The 27,834-nt window shown below is 27.9% G+C and overlaps 2 protein-coding genes across 2 annotated transcripts; one reads left to right on the top strand and one right to left on the bottom strand.

Annotated features, from left to right (window-relative positions):
• Window positions 1–3,892: 3,892 nt before the first annotated feature.
• LOC135928208 (uncharacterized) lies at window positions 3,893–26,912 on the top strand. The gene is made up of 15 exons (XM_065464597.1): window positions 3,893–3,944; window positions 4,130–4,253; window positions 4,588–4,773; window positions 6,695–6,759; window positions 7,803–7,987; window positions 8,228–8,339; window positions 8,882–9,225; window positions 9,436–9,497; window positions 11,624–11,791; window positions 13,887–14,059; window positions 14,252–14,446; window positions 22,748–23,061; window positions 25,589–25,820; window positions 26,306–26,497; window positions 26,543–26,912. Coding segments are annotated over exons 2-14 (2,163 nt in total). The 5' UTR covers window positions 3,893–3,944; window positions 4,130–4,252; the 3' UTR covers window positions 26,432–26,497; window positions 26,543–26,912.
• LOC135928209 (SOSS complex subunit C homolog) lies at window positions 26,313–27,395 on the bottom strand. The gene is made up of 5 exons (XM_065464598.1): window positions 27,323–27,395; window positions 27,196–27,280; window positions 26,873–26,912; window positions 26,771–26,836; window positions 26,313–26,728 (listed from the first exon to the last, which is right to left on the bottom strand). Exons 1-5 carry the CDS (start codon window positions 27,330–27,332, stop codon window positions 26,627–26,629), a joined length of 303 nt encoding a protein of 100 aa, XP_065320670.1. The 5' UTR covers window positions 27,333–27,395; the 3' UTR covers window positions 26,313–26,626.
• Window positions 27,396–27,834: the final 439 nt, after the last annotated feature.

Raw genomic sequence — 27,834 nt, 5'->3', positions numbered from 1 at the left:
AAGGATAAATTTATAGTAAATCCTTTTTGGACGTATAAAAATTCAACAGTTTTTTTGAAGGTTCTAAGAAAATTTAAAAGTTCATGCACCAAGTTCCAATCGGAGTTAGATAATTTGAGATCCGGTTTCTCCATTCTATTTAATAGAATATTTATAGGATTTTTGTTATTGCCCACACTTTCCAGCATTATTAAAATACTATGCCAACATGTAAGAACATTTAATTTTAAGGTTTTTTCTCATATGATTTTTGATATTCACTATCATCATCAAACCCCAAACCATCTTCATAAAAAAATCATTATCATTTTCGATATCGTTTATATTTTCAAAATCAATTGTGTTGAATCTTAAGGCAAATATAATTTCTCCCACTTTTTTAATGATTTTATTAACCTTTTTTAATTTCATCGATTGTCACTAGATTATGTAATCCATGCCCCAAACATAAATGATGGTCATATTTTCCTAGACGAACACTTTTCTTTACATCGGGTCCTGCATCCGTAACCATTTGAATTTTCTTGGACTCTAAATCAAATTCATTTTCAAATTTTTCTATCTCGGAAAGAATAGTTTTAGCGGTATGTTTTTGAGTGACATGATGTGTCGCCAATGTATAAAATACAATATTAAAATTATTATCTATTTCGTGAAATGTAAAGGTAATATAATTTTGCCGTCTATATTTGTCGGTCCACATATCAAAAGTTATAGCACAAAATTTAGGACCTATATTAATTTATTGATATATGTATGCTTTCATTGATAAATACACATCATCTAATCCACTCCGGCTAAGTGTTGTTCTATCTGGTAAATCTTTTGTAACTGAAATAATGCCATATTTCTACATAATAAAAAGTTAATAATAAAACTATTATGCCATAAAAAATTCTAAATGTGGGATGAGATCAGTTTTACTTTTATTTAAATATTCTATTATAAAATAATTAAAATTTTTAAAAATTAAGTTTAAAATTATAAAATATATAATAATATCAATACCTTTTCTGTTTTGCTATCCTAATCTCACGTTGGTCACAGACCTGCCCAAAGTAAGCCAACGTGTATTATATGGATTGTTACAAATCAAATTTATAGCAAATAATATTTATTAATTTTAAAAAATAAAATCACATTTTAATAATTCAAAAAATATTTAAATGAAAAAAATATGTATCACGCCGTCAAGCCGCGGAATTTTTACTATCTACTTTTCTATTTTCCTCGATTATATTTACAAATTTATTAAGTATGTTTCCAAAAACTTTTATCCACGTCCTTCCCAGAATTGCAATCTTGTCACTTTGGACTACATATGCATTTAAGTTTTGAGTTTTATCTTCATATCTCGCTTTTATTTTAACGATTCCGAACACCTCTATTCTTTTCCCATCACAGCCAGTCAGTTTCCTATCCGATTTATTTAAGACTTTAATTCCTATCTTTCTAGCAATATTAATCGGCAATATTGAATACCGCGACCCGGTGTTGATCTGCATGACTATTGGTAAATCATTAAGGTATATCGTAACTTTGTAATCATCATTTACCTTGTCATCATCATCCACTCTATTTACGTCAAATCTGTTGTTGTATGACTGATTATTGTATCTTGGTATGTATCTTGATTCGTCTTGATGTCTATAATATCTTTATTTATTTTCATTATATTTGTAATTATCATTATTATTATATCTATAGTTATTGTAGTTGTTATTATAATTTTTTATTGTTAAATCTTGTAAAATTATTATATGGTCTTGGCTATTATACCCCCTATCATTATCATAAACTCTAGGATTATAATTGTTTCGATATCTTGGTTCATAATTATTTGTATGTCTCGAATCTTCATAATTATCGTATCTCGGTTTCCACTGATGTCTGTGTACGTGCGACTTCATCCCTTTATCGTGCTCATCGTATTTCATCATCCTTAAAAAATTTTCTTTACTATCTAAATAATCTTCTAATTAATCTATGGATTTTGTTTTATCATTATTGTCTTATATAGGTTTATTCATATTTTAAATATTTCATCATTAAAATTTTATTATATTTATTTTTAATTTTATATTTTAATCATATCTTACGTGTTTTTAGAATTAAATATTTTCCCTAATCCTCTTTCTTCTAGCTTCATCATGTTCCAGTATCTAAAATCATGTTAAAATTTTAATTACATACGCTGCCACCATTTTAGATTAAGGAAAGGCACGGAAAGAATATAAAAATTTAATTTTTTATTTTATTTTTTATTATCACATACTAAAAATTTTACAATTATATATATATATACAATTTTAATTTACATTCGTCCTTAAAAAGTAAAATAAAATTTACGAAATTTTCATTAGGAAAATATAAAGTTTAAAGGTCATTAAATTACAAAAGTAAAAGAAATATAAAATTTTTTATATTCAAAAAATTATCCAATTAACAATTGAGAAAAAAAATTATTTGTTGGGATAACCGGTTCTTCAAATGCTACGCCCCCCCCCCGTTTATTTATATTTATCACTCCATACCTCTCGAATTAAACCATAACGTAATGAATTTGTTCTGAATAACTCCGTCTTTTTTATCCTGGTCTCAAACCCTCGAAGACGTATAAGTCCTTAAAAAAAGATTGTTATAATGGAGATTATTTAGAAAACGTCAGATAATTTAAATTAAATGGAGTTTAAGATCATCTTATTTGAATTAAGCGATTTTGACGCTGCGTTAAATTGAAAATATTTGATTTAAAAAGATTGCGTTAATAGGAGCGATTCAATAGTTAATTCAAATATATTAAAATTATAAATAAATTTACATTTATATAATTTTATAAGGCCTTAATTTAAACAAGGATAATCGAAAACGCTCAATTGTAAGTAGTATTATAATCATAACCCATTACTCTTATAAGTACGGTGTCAAATTTTCAAAATTATGATAGACCGAAAAAAAAGCTCTAAAGATGCTATTGAAAAATCTAATGAAGTTTAATATAATAATTAACTTAATCTAATATTTCCCATGTGAGTAGGTATTAAAAAATTTACGATTTTTCTTATCCGAAAATTTATATGGAAATGAAAATTCTATTGAGCATATCAAATCAGCTGTTATTGTACTACAAAATTTCCCCTTCTCAAAAAATGTTGTTTTCGATTATTTTTCATCTATTTATGACAATGCATTTCAATACTATATTCTTAATAAAGATCGTATACTTCTTTTTAGTTGTTTTTTTATTGTTTACCAATTTTAAGTACAATTATTTGATGAAAAATATGGGTTATCACTTAATAATATTAAATCGTGCATTTATCTTCTCATTAAACAAAATTATGATTGCTGGACACCTCTAATATCAACAGTAATTTATATAAATAGTGAAATATATACATATGCATATTGTTAAGTGGTCAGTAAATCTACTGGGAAAATTATGCACATTACATGGGCAACATGTATATCATTCCCATAGTTTACAATGGGATTATCACAATATTCCTATTGTTATATTGGATAAACTGATTAGTATATGGATAGATTACCCTATTATTGGGTCAATTTTAGAAATTTTACATCAATGTCTAGCATCATTAATATTGAATTTTTCGGATTCAGAGAGTGAAACGTATATAGACTTTTTGATTCAAACAGTTTTGCAATTCCATCCATATTATGAATGGATTTTAGGTTATCTGGGGTATAGATTATTTTTATAACTTTTAATTTATTTTTATTTTTTTAGTTCTTGTTTTCCTAAAACGGTGATCAAAAAATTAATTAGAATATCTATAAAAGATTATACAACTAATATGCTAAATAATATGATTGCATATGATAGTTATAGTTATAAATTAAGATCTACACAAAAAATATTAGACTATTATATAACATGCTCCTATGTGGAAGTTAAAATCATATTCTCGCAACTATTTAAAGTATATTTAATGGATTAGTTGTATTGTATATTACATTATAAGTCAAGGTAAAAAAATATTTTAAACATTGTAGGAGATAGTTTAATATTAAATATACACAATTCAATTTTTCAAAAATATAATTAAACAGAATTATTTAAAAAATTTTTAAATAAATAAAATACTATTAGAATATTTTTTTAAAGGAATATTTTGGTCAAGAAATTAATTCAAAGGATGCAGACTTATCAGCTCTCTCATTTCTAATAAACCTTTCTTCCTTATCTAGCCCAGTCTCCAACATTGTTTTGGACTCTTTTTGGCCACTAAGTTTTTAAAATAAATAAATATTCATTTCTAAAAATTGTATTTTTATTAATAATAATTTTATAAATAAATAGAAAAGTACAATCAAACCAAGGCCATAAATACAGGGCATTTGGGGGTCAGGCTCACTTAGAAAATTTTTGGATTCCCAAAAAAATCTTTTAAAAAATTATTTATATATGCTTGCATTTAGTATATAAGAAAATTTGAAAAATAATTATGGCTGGTATCTCCCATCTTTCTCTAGTAGCTCTATTCATGGCCATGATGCAGATATTTAAAAATTGTCTATTGCAGAATCATATCTGCTGTAAAAAATCTATATTTAAATACTTAGTGTCTTTGCACAATTATGACATATGGAATTATGGGATAGATCTTTACACATCTGTTCTATTCAATTGGCAAGACGTTCCACGTTTCACTGATTCAACAGCCAAAGCCTTTTACAATTATTACAGCGGTGGTTCTAATGGGCAATTGTACAACCATGTTCTTAGACCTATAATTCTTAAAATGATTGGTAAATCTATCTTAAAATCATGTAATTAACTTTAATAAAAGAAGAAGATATTAAGTAATAAACTTAAAAAAATAACTGCCTATTAGAAAGTTTCCTTTTTAACGAAAAACGGTCATATCAATAAGGGAAAAAGTAGGAAAATGTCTGATCGATGAGGTAAAAGATCTCAGCGAAAAAGGAAAAAAAATCCCCCCCCTCCTCCAATTTATACAATATATCATTATTCTCTTATAAGCAATTGAAAGAAAAATAAGTATAATTAAAAAAAGGAAGATTTTCAAAAATAAATTTCTCAATTCTTTCTATGTTATTTGTAATTTGGTAATTTTTTTTCCACGTTTTTAATCCCTAAATTTCTTGCAATCATTCCTTTTTATCATTTTGCTCTAAAAAAACGTTTATTTAAATCTTGGAAATGACAAAAGAAAATAAGGGAAAATAAATAAATATTCCAAAAAATAATCAGACAACTCACTATTTACCTTTTTTTGAAAAATTTTACCATTTTTTTTTGCTTGAACCTTTTTCTTTGTAGGAATTTTTCCTTGTTCAAACTTTTTTATCCTTTAATGGATTCTTTTTCGAAATCTGGTCTTTAGCCTTACCTCTCATTCGGAAAGTCCGCCATAAGGAGGTCTAACTCATTCAAAGTTAGCTCGAATTAGCGACGAAGAATTCGCACAAACTTTGAGTGATTGGTTAGACACTTTTTCCTTACTTTTTTTTAAAGGGGGGGGGGATTGTACCACATCCTATTTTCATACGCTTTCTTTGAATTAAGGGCACGATATTTTGCCGATATTAAAAGGACACTGGGTTATAAAGGGCTATATCTCAGAATTGGCCCTTAATTTTTTTTTATGCCTAAACATTTTTGGAATGTCGACATAAACATTAAAATTTGTTACAAAATGTTGTGTTATATAATTTAGTAAATTTTAACTGAATTTGGAATAAAAAAAATCTGAAATCGTATTATATGTGGTTATTATCTATCTTTTTATATAAATTTTATATAACGAAAACAAACATTCAAATATATTCTAGTTTAACGTTAAGATAAATTATAACGCGAAACCAATGTATTTTAGTGTTGTTAAACGGCTCGTTTTGAGCCGATTTGTAAAAACTGCTAACTCAATATTTCATCCAGAAAAATACTACGCAAGCCCGAAGATTTTGCTCATAGATGACACAAAGGTCTAGACATATATTAACCAAATCTCGAGTCTTAGGCAATATTTTTCTGGCTATAATATTGAGTTAGTAGTTTTAAAAAATCGGACTCAAGACGAGCCCTTTAACAACACTAGTGTATTCAAATCTAATAAAATTTAACGTTAACACAATATTATCGCACGAAATATAATATTCAAATATATGTTATTCATAAGAAATTTGCCTTAAAATAATATTCAAACCAAAAAGGCCTTTGGAATATGTCTATCTATCATATAGGCCCAAAAAATTGTCCTAATTATTGATCCAAAAACATAAGCCGTTTTTATTAGTGTGTTAAACGGCCCTATTTTTTTTCAAACTGTTAACCCAAATATTTTAGCCACAAAATTTTAACACATTCCAACAGTTTTGCTCGTAGATGACAGAAATGTTTGGACAAGGTTTGCGTAATATTATGTTGGTTTTAATCTTAATTTTTTTTTATTTTAAATTGGCTTAATCGAGCCGATTAACGACTCTAGTTTTCATAAGCTGATTGATACTGAATGCCTCCCTAAAATATTCCCAAGATTTGTTTATGCATTTAAAAAAAAATTAAACCGCCGATTCCAAGATAGATGTACACATTTTTTTTATAAACAGGGGGTTCATTTTGATACAAAATAAATAATATTGACTGAGCTCATTTTCGATTTTATTAATATGCGCAAAAAACATAACAAAAAAATTTTTTTTTCAGATCCCAAAAAGAAGAAATCTCACAAAGCATCTTATTTCATGCGCGAATTGTGTCAAAAAACTTTGGTAAATTTTTCTTTTTTTTAAAAAAATATATATTCTTTATTTGAGTATCCATTTTCCATAGAGAATAATATTTTTATGGAAATTTAAGCAGGAACAATGAACAACGATATTTTTGCCTCCGTGTTCCGTTCCAGTTAATATCGAACTTAATATATTTTTTTTATTCAACACAATTTCATTAAATAAGGTACTAAGTACAAGAATACTAGGAAGTTTAAAGGTAGTGCCTATTAAGACTAAGATAATGGTGAACAGACTTAGGTGGTATGGGCACACAATGAGAAGGCCTATAAACTATATAGGAAATAAGGTTTAGAGTTTGGAAGTGATAGGTAAATGTAAAAGAGGAAGGCCAAAACATCAATGGGGCCATAAAGTTAGAGCCAATATGAAGAAATATAAACTAGATAAAAGAGACAGCATGAATAACATAAAGTGGAGAGATATTGAAGGAGCTTACCACCAGAAAAAGGTGAAAGCTAAAAAAAATCTTTATTTTTAACCATTAATATGAATGAATTATTGCATCGATGCTTTTAAAGTGTATATTTAATAAATTAATGTTTTCTGCCAATCACAGTTTCGCAATGGCGACATTTGGATGATTTTTTTTTATTATTTAATATCAAAAAATAAAATTGTTTATTACCATATTTTGTTATATAAGATAAAATAAATTTTATAGACGAAAAGCGGGGTTTTAAATGAAATTGTTTTAATCATAATTGTAAATTTTTGTGTGACATTCACATTTATGTTCCCACATAGTACACACTCGGCAACTGTGCACTAAATTAACTTTCTTCTTTCTTTAAATATTAATTCAGAATAATATAACAATTTATTTTAAAGTCTCACAAACTCTTCAAAACCAAAAAATATCTTGAAGATCATATTTAAAAAAATGAATTTTTTTTTGAACATGCTCAAACAAGATCTTTTGATCGTATTCCAAATCTTATTTTTTCTTTTCTAGTGGATTATTTAAAATTTTTTTTGTTAAACCCAGATTTAATCTAATTTTTTTTAAAATATAATTATAGGAGAAATTGGTGAGTAATATTCAAAAAACTCTATACGTATATGGCAATACGGTGGATCCCCAACAAACTACTGGAATTTTGGTGCCTATCTTTGAAAGCTTCAAGGACGAAAATGTTATCAGACTCATATGCCACCACTACGTCAACTGCTTACAATTAACGACAGCTAACGACCATTTCGACGCGTTTTACAATTATAATGAATAGATAAATAATCAAACCATTTGTCTAAATTCTTTATTTTTGTAGTGAAAAAAAAGTTTTCGGAAAATGTTTTTTTTGTTGAATTAAAAATTGTCTTGTGTCTCTTTTGTTAACCAAAAAATTTAGATATTTATCACAAGGAAAGTATATTTAAATTCGAATTTTGAATATTCGTTGGTGTAGTTTTTTTTTTAAATATGATTTATTTATTTTATTTACAGAGTCACGTGGTACAAAAATTTTATAACTTCTATGTGCGTCTATTACAATGATCAAAATTATTCGTTTATCATAATAAAGCAACTATTTCTAAGTGCAGACACTCAACAAAAGGTTAAGAGTTTTAAAAAAAATAAATAATATATATGATATTATTCGGATTGTCAATTATTAATATTTATAGCAAATGCTACCGATTAAATCAATTAATAATTGCTTTAATAAGATGAAGGCGGTGATTAACTGCGGTTATCTTTAAACAACTCTAGTAATTTAGGATATAAATAATGAATAGAATATATAAAAATATAATCTTTTTCTATTTAACCTATAACATAAATCAATATGTTAAAAATTGGGAGAAATAATACTTGTTTAACATTGCAACTAATATAATATCAGAGACCTGCGAGAGGTACCATTTGCATGGTCCGGGTCGAATTTTTTTAAAAAAAAAATTTTTCGACCCAGCCAGACCCGGGTTTTATATTTGCAGGTCCGGCCCGGATTTTTTATTTTTATATCCAATAATGGCGATTTGAAATATTTGGTATTAAAATATACGGCTCGGCTCTCGGTCTTATGGACGGGCCTCAGGTCTTTGCATGATATATTATATAGCATTAATTATACCTTTTAATAATGATAAAAAACAGCTAGTAGTCTTATTGGGATTCATTGATGCGCTCGAATCACTGGGTTACCCTAACGGCAAAGACTTATACTCCCACAATTTTATGGATCTCTTACTAAACCACCCTATTGACACATCATCTAACTCAGAAAGAATTGTTAAGGATAATATCGTCAGCCGCGAAACGGAAGAAGAATTGGATTCCCGTGAAACCCGATTGGAAGGAATTGAAGCAGAAGAAGGCGAATATTACTTGAAAATATTGGGGATTGCTGAAAAAATGTTAGGCTACGTATTCGAGGAAAAACGTTGCGAAGAATTCGACCATTTTAGTGATAACGGTGCTCTAACCAATTTTATTTATAAGTAAATCCATTTAAAGAAATGTATATATAACTTTATTTTTATCTGTAATCTTGGATGGGGGGGGGGGGGGGCAAAAAATAAGAAATAAAACTTAATCACTTTTAGCATCACTAGGTTCTTATTAAATTTATTTTATTGTTACAAGAAATTGTTTAAAAAAGTTTGTAGAAAGAATAAAATTTTATTTCTCTAATTTTTTTTTTGAAATAGATTTTTGAATTCTTTTGTCACGCTATTACCCGATATCATAAGAAAACCAATATTTATTACAGGTAATTTCGCTTATTATATTTTTTTTTTGTAAAAATTTAAAAAGGCTTATATTTATTTAATTATCATTTTTAAATCATAAGAGCCAATTATGTATATATTATATACTACAAGATTAGCAATTCATTAATTATAAGGTGCATACATGGGAGGAGTCAGCTATGGCGCCATTTTGGGCTTATCGATCATTTATTAATGTCATTTAATCGACGTACAAACCTCAGAATGGTGATGCAACTGACTCCTATATTTTTGTAAACTTTTCGAAACATTTAATGCATGAATCTTCAATCTAGTAGTATATTCCTATCTTTGATTTATTCATTTTTCAACTTAATTAACCTTGGAGTCGTAAAATGCCACACTCCATATGATTATTATTATAAATAAAGTCATCGAGTTTATAAGTTTCATGCATTTCAATTTCGCTAAAGATAAAATTCTTTAATGGCCAAGTACTATAATAGTTGGGCAATTGTTCTATTTTTGGCTGGCTAAAATAAACTTAATCGGTTAGCCAAAAACTAGCGCCTCGGATTTTCTTAAAATATAACTCAACTTTAGAAGAAAGCAAACCTCACAGAGTTTAGCTAATATTTTTATCACGTTCCTGATTTAGCCTATTTACCCGATTTTAAACCAATAATAATTATCTCATTCATAATTTATATAAGTTTAAATCACTTTAAAAAAAATAAAATAGCTGGTATAGTCTATCTTCGAATTGTTGGGAATTTAAAGTTAGACTCTCAGGTCATGGCAATTTATATTTTTCGAAAAGAATTTAACATTCGGCATAGATTCCCCCATCCCGTTAAAATAATGTAGTATTGTGACTCCAATAATCTTTATTCCTAAAAATATTCACATAACACTACACTCAAAAAAATATGATATAAATGCGTTGATAACAATAGAATCTATAAAAATCATGTAATATATCTTCTCGACATAATATGAGCAAACTTCCATAAATGTCAATTACAAACTGACAGTTACAGCAATTATTATAGTTTCTTCGAGCTTGGAAAAAGAATTATCACCCATCAAAACACGGCCAGAGACTTAGGGTCTACATCTAAAATAAAAATCAGTATGATTATTTTCAGACCATAGGGTGTAATTTTTGTCCATTGTTTTTTAAAGATGTTGAACTATTTTTTATTTGGATTTCATATTTGAAACTCGTGTAATTTAAAAAATTATACATATATTACACAGACCTCGTACCGGGTCAGGCGTGAATTTTTTTTAAAAATACCTAGGACAGGCCTAAAATGCGAAAATAAATGCCGGGAAAGACCGGACTTATATTTTGAGATCAAAGATTTTATCGCCATTAGCAAATAAATAAAAATAAATATAATATATTTTAAAGAAATCCGGGTTGGATCTGAAAATTTTATTTAGAAAATATCTGGGCGGGCAAATAATACCTCTGCAGGTCTCTGATATATTATTTAGTTATTGAAAATCAATTTGTATATTTTATAAATTCTTTGTATTTAATTGTTATAGCATAATACATATTGTAAGTATGATATCATTAAAATTCAAAAATCTGGTGTTTCCCCATCTAACCACTCACGTCTTTTTTTATCCCCACCATTCAAGTATATGTCCTTCCTCTAGGGATCGGTTTTATATCTCCTAGAAAATTTTAAAAGTAATATTGAAAATAAATATAAAAAAAATGCTAGGGAAGTAAACACTTGTATGTTAAATTTGTGTTTTTGTATTTAAAAAAAAATTGCTAAAAATATAGGGGAAATATCATCCAAATTTCCAAAAGAAATATCTAATAATATTATTGCATAATTCCTAATTTTCTTCTGTTTTTAGCGATTTAGAACGGGAACTTTCTTTTATTACCTTTTAACAGTTTTTCTTAAGAATTTAAAATGCCAATTACTTGTTAGAAATAACATGAATTAAGTTTTAGATGCTGTATAATATATATAATAGGTTGGATCGAACAACTTTTTCAAAATATATTTAACGGTCATGCTGGAATTTCCCAAATTTTTTTTAAGGACTACTGGCAAAAACCTTTTAGGGTCAAGCTACGCTAACTTTTACTAAAAAAGACATGATTATTATTCTTATTATATTCTTTTCATTTATTTAGAAACGTTGAGCTCGAAGCTTTTGAAGTTCTTGTCCACTTTTATTGACGGATCTCATAAAGGCATATCGTCGAATTTCTTACTTCATCCTTTTAAGGATACCCCACATTTCATAATTTTCACAAACTTTGCCAAAGCCTATTTCAAATGTCACGTTTTACAACAAACTGGTAAACTAAATTCATTGTTTTAAATACACATAAAATATTAAACAGAAAATTGATCAGTGTTGTTAAACGCTACTTTTAAAAGTAGCGCGCTATTGCTACCGCTATTTTATAAAAAAAGTAGCGCGCTATCGCTACCGCTATCGCTACCGCTATCGTTTTCAAGTGAGTAGCGCGCTATTAGCTACTTTTAAAAAAAGTAGCTCTACTTTGATTTTTTTTTAAATATTTTTTTTTACGTAACTTTATTTCCACAAATAAAATATTGATATAAAAACATGACTATAATTTGTTACATATGTATATATAATTTATTTATTATTGCACTTTAATAATAATAACATTTCGGTACTGTCATCCCCAAGTCTAGAGCGACGATCAGAAAGTATAAGCTTTGCCATACTAAATAATCGTTCAGCACTAGCACTTAAGGGCAACGCAGTATTAAATTTAATAAACAAACTTTTTATATGAAAAAAATCATCAAAAATATTTAAATTAGTATTTTTAGATTTAAAAAAAGCATCTAGAGGTTCAATAATATTATTATTATTTATTTCAAAAAAATCGTCTATGGAAAGCTGTGGTTACGATCTTGCTATAATATCGTGGTTAGGCATGCCATTTTTTAACGTTACCATCAGCCTATCAAGTTGCCCTTTAGATTCAGTCAAATTAATGTATGGCCAATTTAACTTGAAACTAGGATGATCTTGGTCCGTGGAGAAAATGTGTTTATCATCTTTATAAAAGAATCATTATCCACCAAGGATAATGGTTGAACTTTATCTATTATAAAGTTCATAATGACTTTGTCAGCCAATTTTTGGGATACACCAGGTGTTGATGAATCCAAATTGGTTAATTTTGTTTGTATTAAATTTGATATGGAAGTGGGTTTATCTTCTTCCATTACCCCAAAACTTTTAAGATATTTTTCAATCTCTTTATAATTTGAAGTGTGCACAGTCTAAAATTATAAAATACTTAGAATAAATATTATGTAGGAGATAAGTATACATAAAAATGATTGAAATAACTATTTTAAAATGTTTTAAATAATTTAGATAAAATTTATGAATATATAAAAAAATGATTGGTTTTTGATTTTAATTTATTTTAAAAATTAAAGATTAGCCTACACATTGATATTAAATTTGTTTAATAAAGTATTTCTTGAATTTTGGGAAAGGATCATCTATATTTTGCTCATTTTCCAAAGAAATTTCAATATCTTCAACAATCTCACACATAACAAGATTTATAATGTTTAATATAAAATGTAAAATGAAATATAAAATAAGATAAAAGCAAGGACATACAAATAACGGAATTTCAAAAATATATAATTTAATGAATGCGCGAAATATAAATTAAATACAGATTGCTATTTAACAACTGTTTATATCTAATATATAACAATAATGTATATTTTTAAATATAAATTTCAAAATTAAATTAAATAAAAGGATTATAATTTTAGATTTTATAAAAAATATATTTTAATAATTTTTAGATGTATTTATTATGTAAAATTGAAAGTAGCGAAGTAGCTTTCTAAATTAGTAGCGAGCTACCGCTATTTTTTAAAAAAGGTAGCGCGCTATAGCTACCGCTACTGAAAAAAGTAGCGCGCTACTTGTAGCGCGCTATTTTAACAACACTGAAATTGATAAAGAAGGAAAAAAAAATTTTTAATGTAAGGGTTTGTCCAAAGTCAAAATTTTATTTAAAAAAAGAATTACTTTTATTATTGAAATTTTATAAGATAGAATTAGGACTCATAATGAATAAATTCGAGAATCATTTATTTTTTAAAAAATAATTTATTATTGAAATTTACGAAATCGAATTAGGACGCGTAATGTATAAATGAGGGAATCATTTATTTTTTTAAAAATATTAATTTATTATTGAAATTTACGAAATCGAATTAGGACACACAATGTAAAAATACGAGAATCATTTATAAGAAATATTTTTATTAGACTGATTAAATTAAGGTTATAAAATAACCTTGATTCCACCCAATTATATATTATACAAATTTATAGAAAAGATTATTTATACCTTAATTAATCACAATATTTTCTACCAGATATAATTCGTAAAACGAATAATTTCCAAGTCATAAACTCGCTTTTACCAAATCTGATCTTGAATGAAGATTTTCCTAGCGACAATAAGAGAGAAGGCTCTGGTAGCGATTCTACTCACTATTACTTTGTCAAAATCTTGATCGATGCGTGTTTCGAATACTATGATTTTCAAGTTAAATATTCTTTAAAAAAAAATCACAAATTTGATTTCATGTGTTGAGACGAAATTTGATTATTTTTTTTCGCCCATAATTCTAAACTCAAATGCAAATGGAGGACTTAAAATAAGTTTAGATAGGTTTTCAATCATAACTATTTATTAATATAAAAAAATTTAACATCAATCAATGTAAACTTATTAAAGCAAGATAATCATTCAACTCCTCACCAGGACTCTTCGGAAAATATTTCCTTATTTTCGGAGAATATGCTCTTACAAAATGATACCTCGTCCCATCAATCGAATCAGATTATTGCCGGTAATAACCTGGATAGGAGAAAGATCATAAAAACTAGGCATATCAACGAACGCGATAGGGAAGATATTTTGAACAATAAAGTAATGTTGTTTATGATGATGAATGTAAAAATCTGTATCCTGATTTATGCACTAATGGCATTATGCACAATCGGGAAATTTATTTGATAACTTATAAAATTGTCTATATGTAAAGTAAGGTCATTACTATCGATATCACGTCAATTCAGTGTGGCGTCAATTTGGCACATATTTAATACAGTTGCAAATTAGTATAAATTAAAAGGATGATTAAATAGAAGTCATTTTGAATGTTGGTCATATTAATTATTTCTTCATATTTTTTTTACAAAAATCTTAATTTTATTTACTAAATGTGTAATATAAAAAAAAATTAACAACAATTATTATACCGATATCCTTGCTGGACCAATTTACCCCATTATGAGGTTAGTAGCCAATATTATATAAGCCTGAAGATTTGCACATAGATGTATGAAAGGTTTGGACCTCTATCTCGAATTTTACCTATTATTTTGGCTAAAATCTTAATCGACCGTTTCTAAAATAGACCCAAATCGGCCGTTTAACAACACTAATGTTGAATGTTGTTCCAAAAAAATCCAAATTAAGATTGACTCATTTTTAATCCTTAAAATAATTCTATTAATTATTTAAAAAAAATATATATTATGTTTAGGCTAATTTTTTCTATTAGAAAATTATCAAAAACAAATTAACGCACAATTTTTTTATTTATTTATAAAATGACATAAAACATGCTAAAAATATGTTTAAAAAAATGTTTATGAAACATTATGTTTGTAATTTAAAATTGTATGTGATCCCCCTTAAATAATCATTAATCGGGCGATTTACATAGTCAGATACAATTAATGTAATATTTACAGCTGTATCTTTCTTGATCTCGGGGTTTGCGTACCAGAAATATATTGTTCAATTTTTGCTTCGGTTAACGATTGGTAGAGCATCTAAAAATTTCCAAATAGAGGGATGATGCGATGAGAGCAGAGATTGGAATGCTCTGTACCAACCTTTAAAAAATAATTGCAAAGTAAATTATAAAAAATGATTGTGCAATATTGATTATAAAGATAAATTTAAATAAAAATTACCTTCAACTGCATTATTTCTTTTTGGGATTTCCTCCAATGTAGTAGCATATTGATTCCGTAGGGGAATTGGAAACTTGGTGGTTGTCTTTCTCTATTACGAAGAATTTTCCCAATCCAATTCGCTTCATAATATGTTATAAGATTATATAAGACCCTTTCATTATCTTGATAGAATGGTGTTTGTGTAAGTCCATAAAAAGCATCAACTACATCATCCATGGGAACAAATGCAAGAGAGAGCATTTGTCTAATTTTTAGGCCACTCATATCCTGCATCTTTATCTAAATAATGTGCTAATAACTTGCCATCACTCTGTTGTCTCCAAATCGCTTGGGTCATATAAAAAAAACACCCTGTTACAGTTATTGACGGAAATGAATATGTAAAGACATTTATTTCCGCCTGCTCAAAATCGATCATTACCGATATAGGATTTAGATTATTTTGTAATCTTTTTATCTCATCCGAGACCCTTATATATGTAATCTGGATTTTATTCGGTAATAGCGCAAAAATTATGGGTACAACTGTTTTATGATATAGGACATTGAGGGTCCAAAGTTGATGAAGAATTAAGGGGTTTGTCTTAAACGTGCCATCTGTATATCATTGACTGCTTTCCGCTATCAATGTAAGGTTCCGTTAAATAATAGTTATCTTCTATTTTTAAGAATTCCTTTAAATTATGTCATAAGTGAACGTGGATCAAAACAATATGGAAATAGGTAGAATCTTTTAACTTATTGGAAGGTATACCTACACATTAAATGAAGAAGTAATTCTTCATATTGATAATCATAATCATGTGTTAGATGTTACTGAGGTCTTAATAACCGAAAGCCTAAATAACATTAAAAAACCTGCCATTAAGGTGACTGATACACCTCAGAAAATTATAAGCATTGCAATAGCAGGGGGTTCCCCATCCCATCATGCTCGTTATGATCTGGATTTATCCGATATCTATAGAATTACATGTTCGGGGTTGCAATTCCTTCAATATGACAGCAAGCAATTTCAACCGGAAGTTATATTCGCCACCGCCTAAAACCTTACATTGATGGCGGAAAGCAGTCACTAGTATGCAGATGGCACGTTTAAGAGAACCCCCTAAATATTTCATTAACTTTGGGCCCTCCATGTCCTATATCATAAAACAGTTGTACCCACAATTTTTACGGTATTACCGAATAAAATTCAGATTACATATATAAAGGTCTTGGGTGAGATAAAAAGATTACAAAATAATCTAAATCCTATATCGTTAATGATTGTTTGAGCAGGTGGATTTAAATTTATTACTCTTTCAATTCCATCAATAACTGTAAGAGGGTGTTTTTTTTCATATGACCCAAACAATTTGGTGACCACACAAAGTGATAGGGAGTTACTAGCACATTATTTAGATAGAAATGCAGGAAATGAGTGGTCAATAAAAATTAGGCAAATGCTCTCTCTTGCATTTGTCCCCATGGATGATATATTTGATTCCTTTTATGGATTTTGCAAACACCATTTTATCAAGACAATGAAATAATCTTAGATAATCTTATTACATATTATGAAGCGAATTGGATTGGTAAAATTCTTCGTAATGGTGATAGACAAGCACCAAGGTTTCCAATTCCCCTTTGGAATCAATACGCTGCCACATTGGAGGGTATCAAAATTTGCTATTTTTTATAATACTTTGCAATTATTTTCTAAAGGTTGACCTTGGCATAGAGCATTTTCATCTCTGCTATCACCGCACCATCCCTCTACTTGGAAATTTTTAGATGTTCTACGTTTAGAACAATATATTTCTGGTATGCAACTCCCGAGATCAAGAAGGATGTATCGCGATACAGCTGAAAATATTGTATTAATTGTAGTTGACTATGTAACTCGCCCGATTAATGATTATTTGAGGGGGATCGTAAATAATTTTAATTTACAAACATATTAATGTTATCTATTTTTTTTTAAAGTTCTTTTAAACATATTTTTAGCATGTTTTATATAATATTTTTATATTTTCTATAGTCATTTTATAAAAAAAATTGTGCGTTAATTCGTTTTTGATTATTTTATAATAGAAAAAATTAGCCTAAACATAATATGTATTTTTTTAAATGATTAATAGAATTATTTTAAGGATTTTTAATAATTCTAAAAAATGAGTCAATCTTAATTTGAATTTTTTTGGATCAACATTAGTGTTGTTAAACGGCCGATTTGGGTCTATTTTTAAAAATTTTCGATTAAAACTTTAGCCAAAATAATATGCAAGATTCGAGATGGAAGTCCAAACCTTTTTTACATCCGCAAAGTCACCAGGTTTACATAATACCGGCTACTAATCAACATACCTTATAATGTAGCAGGCACCAATGGGAGGGAAAGGGGGAAATTCCCCCCCCATTACAAATTTGACTGTTTTCATAAATATCATTTTAAGCTAATAAAAATTTTACCCCCCCCCCCCCCAATCAAAATTGTACAAATATTTGAATATCAATTTTCCAACATAAAACTTATTTTTTATAAATAAATTTTATTAAAATTTCCTTTCCTTGTGAGTACATTAACATTATTCAAAATATTGATAAAATGGAAAAATTTTTAGTCAAAGAGATTGAAATCAAACGGTAATTTATTTTATTATTATATACAATTATTTTATTAAATTCAAAATTATTAGTGAGTTAGAATTAATAAGTATTTTTAATAATATTTTATTTATTAATAAATATCTATAATTTTTTAAACATTTTTCATTTTTACTTCCATTTTGTAGACCAGAAGAAATTGAAATACAAAAGTTAAATAAGGCTGAGCATGAAAAAAAGTAATGTGTCGTCAGAAGCGATATCATTATTGAATTCAATTGATCAATCAGAGTTTATCATTGCTGCTAGTTGCATCAATAAATTATTTTTCTATAGCTCACTATACTTTGTAGAAATTTACAAAAACCAAATTTAGATTTGGTTCAGATTATTGATTTGGCGGAAAATATATATGAACAGGAAGATACAATAAGAATGAATGTAGATGAATATTTTCATAATATTTATATAGACATTGAATCGAAGACTAAATTTTATGATATAACATTAATTAAACCTCGTCTAGCACCTGGGCAATTATTGAGATGTAAAATAAATATTGGCTCAACTGATATTATAAAATATCCATTTTCATCCCATTCTTAGAGACTTTTTATCGCAAATAAAAGTACGGTTTTTAGATAAAAAACAAGTCTTTAGCAATCTTCAAGTTTTATTACCCTCAGATCCATCTTCGTTTTCTAATGCCACTATTGGTAAAATTAAATATTTAGCAAAATTTTATTCATATGATATTGATACTGAAATAAATTTAATTAGTGAATTCGAATTGTGATATAAATATTTACTACATTTAGCTATTTTACCTGAGCATGCTATTGATGCGCTCAATCGATGTAAAAAAACCTTGGCTCAATTTCCTAATATTTTGAAGATGTTTAATATTCTTGCATGTTTGCCTATTATAACATGTACGAATGAAAGGACTTTACAACTAAAGAAGGTTGAAAACATATATATGAAGTACTACTTTCGAATCTCGGCTAAATGGGTTAGCTCTGTTAAATATCCACAGAGATTTGGTTCAAACGACAAACGAAATTCTTGATGAATTGGCAACATTCCCACGAAAATTAAAAATCACATTATAATTATAGTATTTAATAAAAAATTTTGTATAATATTGTATTTGATAAGAAGTTAAAAAAAACTTGTTTTTAAAATTATTTTCTGTTGTTAAACGTCTCGTTTTGAACCGATTTTTTAAAAACGGCTATGTCAGTTTTTTATCCAGAAAAATATTATGCTAACCTGAAAATTTTGCTCATAGAAGGAGCAAAGGTCTAGACATATAGTATCGAAATTTTGAGACTTAGTCAATATTTTTCTGGCGAAAATATTAAGTTAGCCGTTTTTAAAAATCGGCTCAAAACGAGCCGTTACAATATTTTATACACACTACTATTAGTATTTTCAATAAAAAAATTATATTATACTTATATTGTATGAGAATTTAAGCTGAGGCTAGTTTTTAAAGCAAATTTTATAAAAAAAAAATGACATTAAACTTTATTTCAACTTTACATTTAAAAAAACATTATTAAATATAATATACCTAACTTAAAATAATAAAAAATAGGCTTGTAATATCCATAAGCACGAATTAGTAAATAATAGTTAAAAATAGAAATATAATTATTATTAAATTATGAATAATTTAATAGAATAGCTAACACATCAGACCCGGCGGCGAAACCCCCCCCCCCCACAAAAAAAATATTTCCCCCCCCCCCCGCCCATAAGAAAATCCTGGATACGCCACTAATCGGTATAATGGTTGTTAATTTTTTTTGATATTATTAATTTTTTTATTGATATTACACATTTAGTTAATAAAATTGAGATTTTTCCAAAAAAAATATGAAGAAATTAATAGGACCAACATGTAAAATGACTTCTATATAATCATCCTTTTTTTTAATACTAATAAATTATAATAAATTGCAACTGTATTGAGCCGAATTGACGCCGCGCCGAGTTGACGTGGAACCGTTACTAACGTCGTTATCTTTTTTGAGTAAAAGGAACGCCATACGTTACTTCTTTTAGCGCGTTTCTTTTTTTTGAGTAACGGTAATGCAAAACGTAACTCGTTATTTTAAATTTTTTCTTAAAAAATATGGAAAGTATATTTTTTTAAATATTATTATTTGCCGAATAATTTTGTTTAAAAAACGATTTCATTTTAAAAATAGGAATAAGATACAATATAAACTATACCAAAATAAAATATATTTAAAAAAACAAAAATATATTAAAAATTATATATAAATATATAAAAATATATAAAAAACATTAAAAAGGGGAATGTCACCCTAGAGAGGAATGAATGTTTAAAAAATTGGATCGGCCGATTTCGAGAGAAATCAGCTTACGGACCGTTGGTGTCACCTATAATAAGCTTCCTTTTTACCTATTGCTTTGATAAGATTTAGAGCCTATTTTCCGAACATCCCTACCGTGTTATTGACTATTGGTATAAAGACGTGTTTGGTAAGGCCAGCTTTGTTAACGACTTCTGTCTGCCTTTCTGATGGCATAAAATTAGTCGTTGCAAAGTGTAGTCCCAGGTCAGTGGGAGACCTTTCGTCCAGAGGATAAAGGACATTCTATCTGGGGATATACCGTTTTCATATGAAAGTGAAATATTTACTTTTTTGAAAACAGCTCGAAGAATGTTGTTAAAGGATTTATGGCGGGGTTGCCGTTCGCGGGAGTTTACAGTGCAAAGGATGGTAGGCATTCAATTCAAGTTTGCACTTTGTAAGTGTAGATTATGCCCTAATTCAAATATTTTAACTTCAATGTCCAGTAGCTCAAATCTATAAAAAAAACATAAGTTAAAAATATGAATTCAGATTAAATTCTGTTACAGATAATAAAAAAAATTGATAAAAAAATTCTTGCGAAGATGTTCTAATAAGATCATTTTTTAAATTCTCCCAATTAAATTATTTATTTATTAAATATAATACAACTTTCCCATCCTACGCATCGGCTGAACATGTATTTAGCACAGTGAAATATGTGTTGACCACTGAGCGCTCTTTTTTATCTGATCAAAATTTTGAAAATCAATCGTATTTTTTTAGTTACGAGATACTTTTTTTAAAAACCCATAACGCGTTTCTTTTTTTCCAAACGTAACGAGTAACGCATGTCTTTTCGAGATGCATGTTTATACATTTTCAGCAATCAGATTTTCCAATTTAAATACGCTTACCTATCTTAACTTTATACAACTTGGTCGTTAACTTTTTTAGTTATTTTTAATTTGTATAAATTTATTACCTGATTGTGCATATTGTCGGTAACATACAGGGCGGTTCAATTGAAGTGGCACTCTTTTCCACCTAATCATAACTCGGTCAGTCTTTAAGATCTTTTTTACGAAATTTTACAGAATGATAAAATAACTTTCATAATAATTCTGCAAATTTATAAATGTTTCTAAATAAATTTAAAAAATATGCAACTTTATTTAAATATAAAAAAACCAAACGATTTTTTCGATACCAAACGATAAAAAAATATATGGTTTTTTTTTTTACTAAAGATGATTTAAGTTTAATTAAGCAAGAACGATTTTTATTTTGCCAAATAATTATTTCGGAATTCTCAAATAGAAATTAGTCTCTTTCGTGACTCAATCGGCTAATTCTCAAAATTGATACAACAGGATCAGCAACATATGTAAAACTTGTTGATACACTTGTAATGAGTCGAGAAACTAACTGGACACCCATAAAACGATTTCTCAAATATCCAGAGAAATTAGTATATCACAAACTTTAGTATATTAAATTATTCGTATGGATTTGCTACTAAAATATCAACTTGATTCGTGCTAAGAAACTTGTGTAAATTTAATCCAGGTTTGATTTATTTTATTTGGTTTACCGATGAATAGCTATTTAACGTACTTCGCCTTTTAATTATGCGAATGATAGGCTTTATGTTATATACGCCACAAAAACGAGTGAAGTCAACTCATTTTTTCAAAATCCATCTTGGTTTTGATGATGTTAAGGTAAATGGATCTTATTACAGATATATCTTATTAAAGGAGCACTTAATGCCCACAATAAGAATTGTCTGGCGAGCAATTCGCCATTTCACCGTGACCGTGAAATCACAAATTCATCTGCTATTTGGGTATTATGCAGGAACGTGTGTACCATACCACAATTAAGGAATTTAACCATCTTAAGGTAAGACTTTTGAAAAAATGAGAAAATTTTGATCAGGCATTCATAAACAGTGCCATGAAAAATGGACAAATCGTCTTCGCGCATGTGTACAAACTAAAGGAGGCCGATTTGAGAATTTTATATAATTTTTCATAATAATCTTCATTATTTTTATATTAAATCTAAACCTTAATAAATAAATGTGTAATTTGCGTTTGGTTTTTTTATTTTTAAATAAAGTTTCACAATTTTTAAACTTATTAAGAAAAATTTATAAAACTTTGCTAATAATAAGTTATTTTATCACTGTAAAAACTTAAAAACTGACGGATTTACGAGTAATTGAAAAAGGGTCTTGCTTTAATCGGACCACCTTATTACTTTTTGGAGTAACTAAAATAAAATCAGAAGAAAATACTTTATTTGCCATTAAAATATTTTAGAATTACCTAACGCGTTCCATTAACGATCATCTGATATGCACCCTCCTTGACTCAATTTTGCTTCCGGCTATCCAACAACCGAAAACTTCTAATCACAACCAATTATTATATAATCGCCTCTCCAAACTTATCCTGGATCATTTATGTTGTTCAAACAATTCTTATAGTCCTCGTGGACGTAAGGAGTTAGAGATGGATAATATAACGTTGGACGAGAGTTTAGTCGCCATTTTGCAACAAAATAGCGGAGATAATGATAGCCCGATCACTTTCGAATGGGGTAATATAGCTCTTCACAAGGCTAACATTACAAGGTAATATCCAGAAATTTTCTATCAGGTTTTTTTTGGCTTAGCCAATATTATTTTTACCCGGCCTAGCCCTAAAATATATTTTATACAAGAAGTCCGGCCTAGCAATATTTTTTTTTATGAAGGTAAACTGTCTAAACTTATATAATTATCAACTTAAAAGCTTTGGTCTGGCTCAAAAATTTTTTTTACCTTGCTCCCAGATTGGGCAGAACCCGATCTCTAAAGGTATTGACCCAATATCGATATCAATTGTCGTTATCATATAGCTTTATCTGAAACATTGTGACTTTTTAAAATAGTGTATTTTTTCATTATTAGTTAAGATTGGGAAATAACACTTTAAAAAAGATACAAGAAGCCAATTATGAAAAAGGACAGTTAGGTCTTTAAAAAAAAAGTATAAATATAACCTTTCAAATTTGATTTTAACATTATTTTAGATGTATGAAGAACTATATTAGTTGAATCGTTTTTTAAAACAATAACTATTTAAATATAACTAGACCTGTTCACTTATATCAGTGAACGATGTCTTATAGATTACACAGGACTTTATCTGTATAACTTAGCGGGCCCTTATAATTTTTCTTAAAATTAAATTTTTTTTCAACAACCCGGGCCTGATCATTTAGAACTCTACTATTATAATACAATAGGTTCGTGAAATTGGCGGAACGACTTGAGGATCAATTAACAAAACCTATGACAATATTTAGAGTCTTAATTTATCTTCAAACAAGACATCAGCGGAATCAAAGGTTAATGAGTTATAAGCAAAATAAGGAAAGTGTGAAATTTTGAAGCTTGCAGAACGATTTGAGGATCAATTACCGAAACTATACCATTGTGTACGTTAATCAATTAATCCTAATTGATCTTCTACCCTGACATTATCGGAATGAACCGTTATTGAGTTATGAACAAAATTAGAAATTGTTGGCACTTTACCAAAACCGAAAATATTAAAGATCATGTACTGAAACTTGGTAATTATCTAGTATTCAAAGTGTACGTTAATATTCTCCAAAACAGATATCGGTATCATAAACCATAACCGAGTTATAACCTTTTTAAAAATGTGAAGTTAACAGAATTTTTTTTAAAAAGTTAGAATCAATTACCGAAAATTATGCCAAAGTGTAGTGCTTAAATCAATCCTCCGATTTTATCAAACGGAATGTAAAAAAAGGAAAGTGAGTTATCAAAAATAAACCTTTCAAGGTCAAATTTTGACTTGACAAATTATGAAGGCATTAAAGATGACACTTATATCATATTTTAGTGTGACGTTGATAGTAAGTAATATAAAAAGTTTAATAGCCAAAATTAAAATGCAAAAGTTAATAACAAAATTAATAAAAAAATGGTGGTACACCAAAACAAAATCTAAAGCAACGACAAACATCCTATTTTTACCATTATTTAGTGATTATAAATTTTCTTTATGAGCTTAATAAATATTTCAAGGTCAAATTTTTACCTCAGAAATTATTGCACTGCCCTTCTAGAAAATTATATTTTATTTAATTTAGCCAAGTATATCGGCCTTTAGCTTTTGTACTTGTCGCTATATTTTGATCTGAGCCCAAGATTTTTTGTATAATATAATAGTGAAGGAATGGTGAATATCAGATAAGGCAATAATGAAGGTAATTTTATATAATTGCGATATATATTTATTATAAGTGCTGGGATGTTGTGTTCTAATTAGTAATTGTTGTTGGAATTTTTCGGCTTAAGTATCCTTGGGTATTTCATAGGAAATGTGTAATTGATTGCGACTTCATTCAATAGTCAGGTTGTTGTTTCTATGGACTGGCCCGAGATCAGGGAGGGGGTTTCTTTGTTTTGAACCCGAAAATGGATATCTCTTAGTTGGCTTGGTCACTAATGTTGTTGATATCGCTGGCCTCGTTGGCGTTATTCCAGGGTAGTTTCAGGTCAAAAAGCGTGAGAGCAGACCTATCTCCAATCCATGTTCTTGACAGCTCGTCGGTTGGATTGTCGATGGTGGAGACCCATTCAATGTTTTGCGAAATGACTGTAAAGTTTGCTAGCCCTACTTTCTCGAGGACTTTGCTTGGGGCGTACCAAAATCATGGTCGATTATAACTTTAAAATATTTGAATCGTAAATATCTCATTCCATGTATAATATCATACAGGAAGCTCTATAAAGATTATATAATATTTTAACTATTTAATACTTGAGTCGTTAATATCTCATTCCAATTATGATATCATCCAGAAAGCTATCGTTTTTATTTTCAGTTTTTTCATTCATCATAATTTGTTTTTTTTACTTCATTTTTTTTTCAATTTTTGTTTTTACCATATTTTTCTTTATTTGTAAACAGTGTTCAACTCAGAAGTGTTAAGGATTAAATGAATATACACTATATAATTTATGTATCAAATATTGATTTTTAATGTGGCCTGATAGTGCGCGCACAGGTCTAAAAGTAACGAATAATTCTATGATAATCACCCATGTATTTTCTTACTCTTACACCAATTTTCGATATTAGGGACGCCAAAATAGTGAAAAGACTAAAGAAATATCCCTTCATATGGCCTTTAATGACTCAAGTCTTCTCCAAAATTAACGTTACCAAACCTATTACAACAGAATGTGCTTTCTTATTAAGGACCACCATGTCTTACTTATTAGTGCATTGGGAAGGTGATAGAAACCCTTACGCCCATATATCGACACCTTTCTATGGTTTAACCATAGATTTGTTAACTACTTTGAATCAAGTTTGCCCAACATTCTAAATTTCTATATTATAATTATCATATCATATAATCTTCAATAGGAATGCATAAGGTATTTATTTAGTCTAATATTAAGCTAGTGGTTTTTTTAGAGTCATGCATCCTAAAACTTAGCTTAGGCCTAAAAATAAATACGTCTGGGTCAGGCTTAAAAAAAATTAATGTTGTCTAATTTTACATTTAAACGATGTTTGGAATTAGAAACTTAAAATTTTGGGTGCAGGCAGGTCTAAATAAAAATCAAGCCAGACTTAGGCCAATTTATTTTTTAATTTTAAAAGTTTTGTCTAATTAAATACCTCATAACCTGATTAAATTATAATTAATCGTTTTGAAATCAATTGTAACCTAACTTATACAAATTTAATCATTAGTCCAAAATTGCATTTTTTTTCCAAATAATGCATGGATAAAGTAATTAATGAAAAATTCATATGAACAATTTTTGTTTTTTTTATTTATTACAGGCTAATATTTTACCAAATCTATTTATCAACATACTCATTATATTACCTTATCTTCCAACCTTTGAGATTCACACCATTTTAGTGATTATATGGAACTATCTACATGTAACATTTTTTTGTAAATAACTAATAATATTAAATAGGTGAATTCAATATGTATTGATACAAGTGATTTTGATAAAAAGCGGCCAAGTTTATATTGTTATAAATGTATAATTCATTATATAAATAAAATAGATTTAGATGATGCTTCTTCAAAACTCTTCCGATCAATATTTCAAAAACATATAACAAAAATTGGAAAATATTATAGTCTCTTTTTTAAATAAGTCTCTTTTCATATCTAGGTATTACTGGCAATATAAAGTTTCCAAATTGTGAATCTTGTGTTATAAAATATGCAAAAGATGATTGGTGTGCTTGCTATATAACATTTTATTTATTTTAAAATATTATTTATAATACTTTCAAAGCAAGTCGCTGAGTAGGATTTAATTGAGTAAATTCATTTACTTGTTTCATAATTCCAACCTACATAAATTATATAATTTAAATAATATGATTTACCTGTATTGGTGATTCAATATTTTTTTGTAAGATATCAAGCCTGACAATAAAAAAAAATTATATATAGCACTTGAATTAATTTTTAAAATATGCAAATATTAGATATAAATGAGGTAATATATCCAGACACATAACCAGAAGGGGGACAGATTCCCACTTCTATCAAATATGCCTGTTCTTCTAAATATCATTTTAAAATAAGCCTGCAATAAGTGGACCTAAAGACCTCCAATAAAATTTATGAGGGGAAAACCCACCTAACAGTGCAGCCCCCTCGCCCTCCCAAAATTCTAGATACACATGAATATATCCTAAATAATAACTTCTTGTCATTTGGCTGCAAAGCTTGTAAGGTTAATTGGGACTTTTTTAATTGAATTTCCTCCAAAATTTTACGGTTTTGAATTTCTAAAACAAAATATTTAAATTTTCTATCTCTTAAATGCATACCTTGATTCATATGTTTTTTGAGATTTTTTGCAAAGTGATAGATGAATATTAATCAGAGCTATTTTTAATAAATTATTACTTTTATAAAAATTATGTTTTAGCTTTAATCCCACTAATTGAATATGATATTATCGCACAATAATTGTAAATTATTATATTTAAACCAATTCACTAACCCTAGTGTTTGCACTGAATCATATTTAGAGATCTGCAAATCACGTCCGAAACATAATTTCGGTTCCTGATGGGTCGGACCTAATATTTTTACTAAAAATTCAGGCAGGGCCGGGCAGGTCTTATTTTTAAAAATGATACTACATTTTGTCTAATATAGACACATTTTAAAATTCTTCACAGGATTTTCACTAGATGCAACCCCCCCCCCCCCCTTAAAAATGTATTCCTAACTATTTTTAATTTTAATAATATTCATTTCATAAATTTTAAAAAGATTAACTTAAATTATTTTAGTTATACGACTATCAAAATATTGTGAATATAAAAGTTAATTT

Source organism: Gordionus sp. m RMFG-2023, chromosome 4, assembly GCF_954871325.1.
Source record: "Gordionus sp. m RMFG-2023 chromosome 4, tfGorSpeb1-WG-v2, whole genome shotgun sequence".
In the NCBI taxonomy this organism is placed as follows: Eukaryota; Metazoa; Nematomorpha; class Gordioida; order Chordodea; family Parachordodidae; genus Gordionus; species Gordionus sp. m RMFG-2023.
The sequence above is the reverse complement of the archived record's forward strand: the minus strand, read 5'-3'. Positions and strand labels throughout refer to the sequence as shown.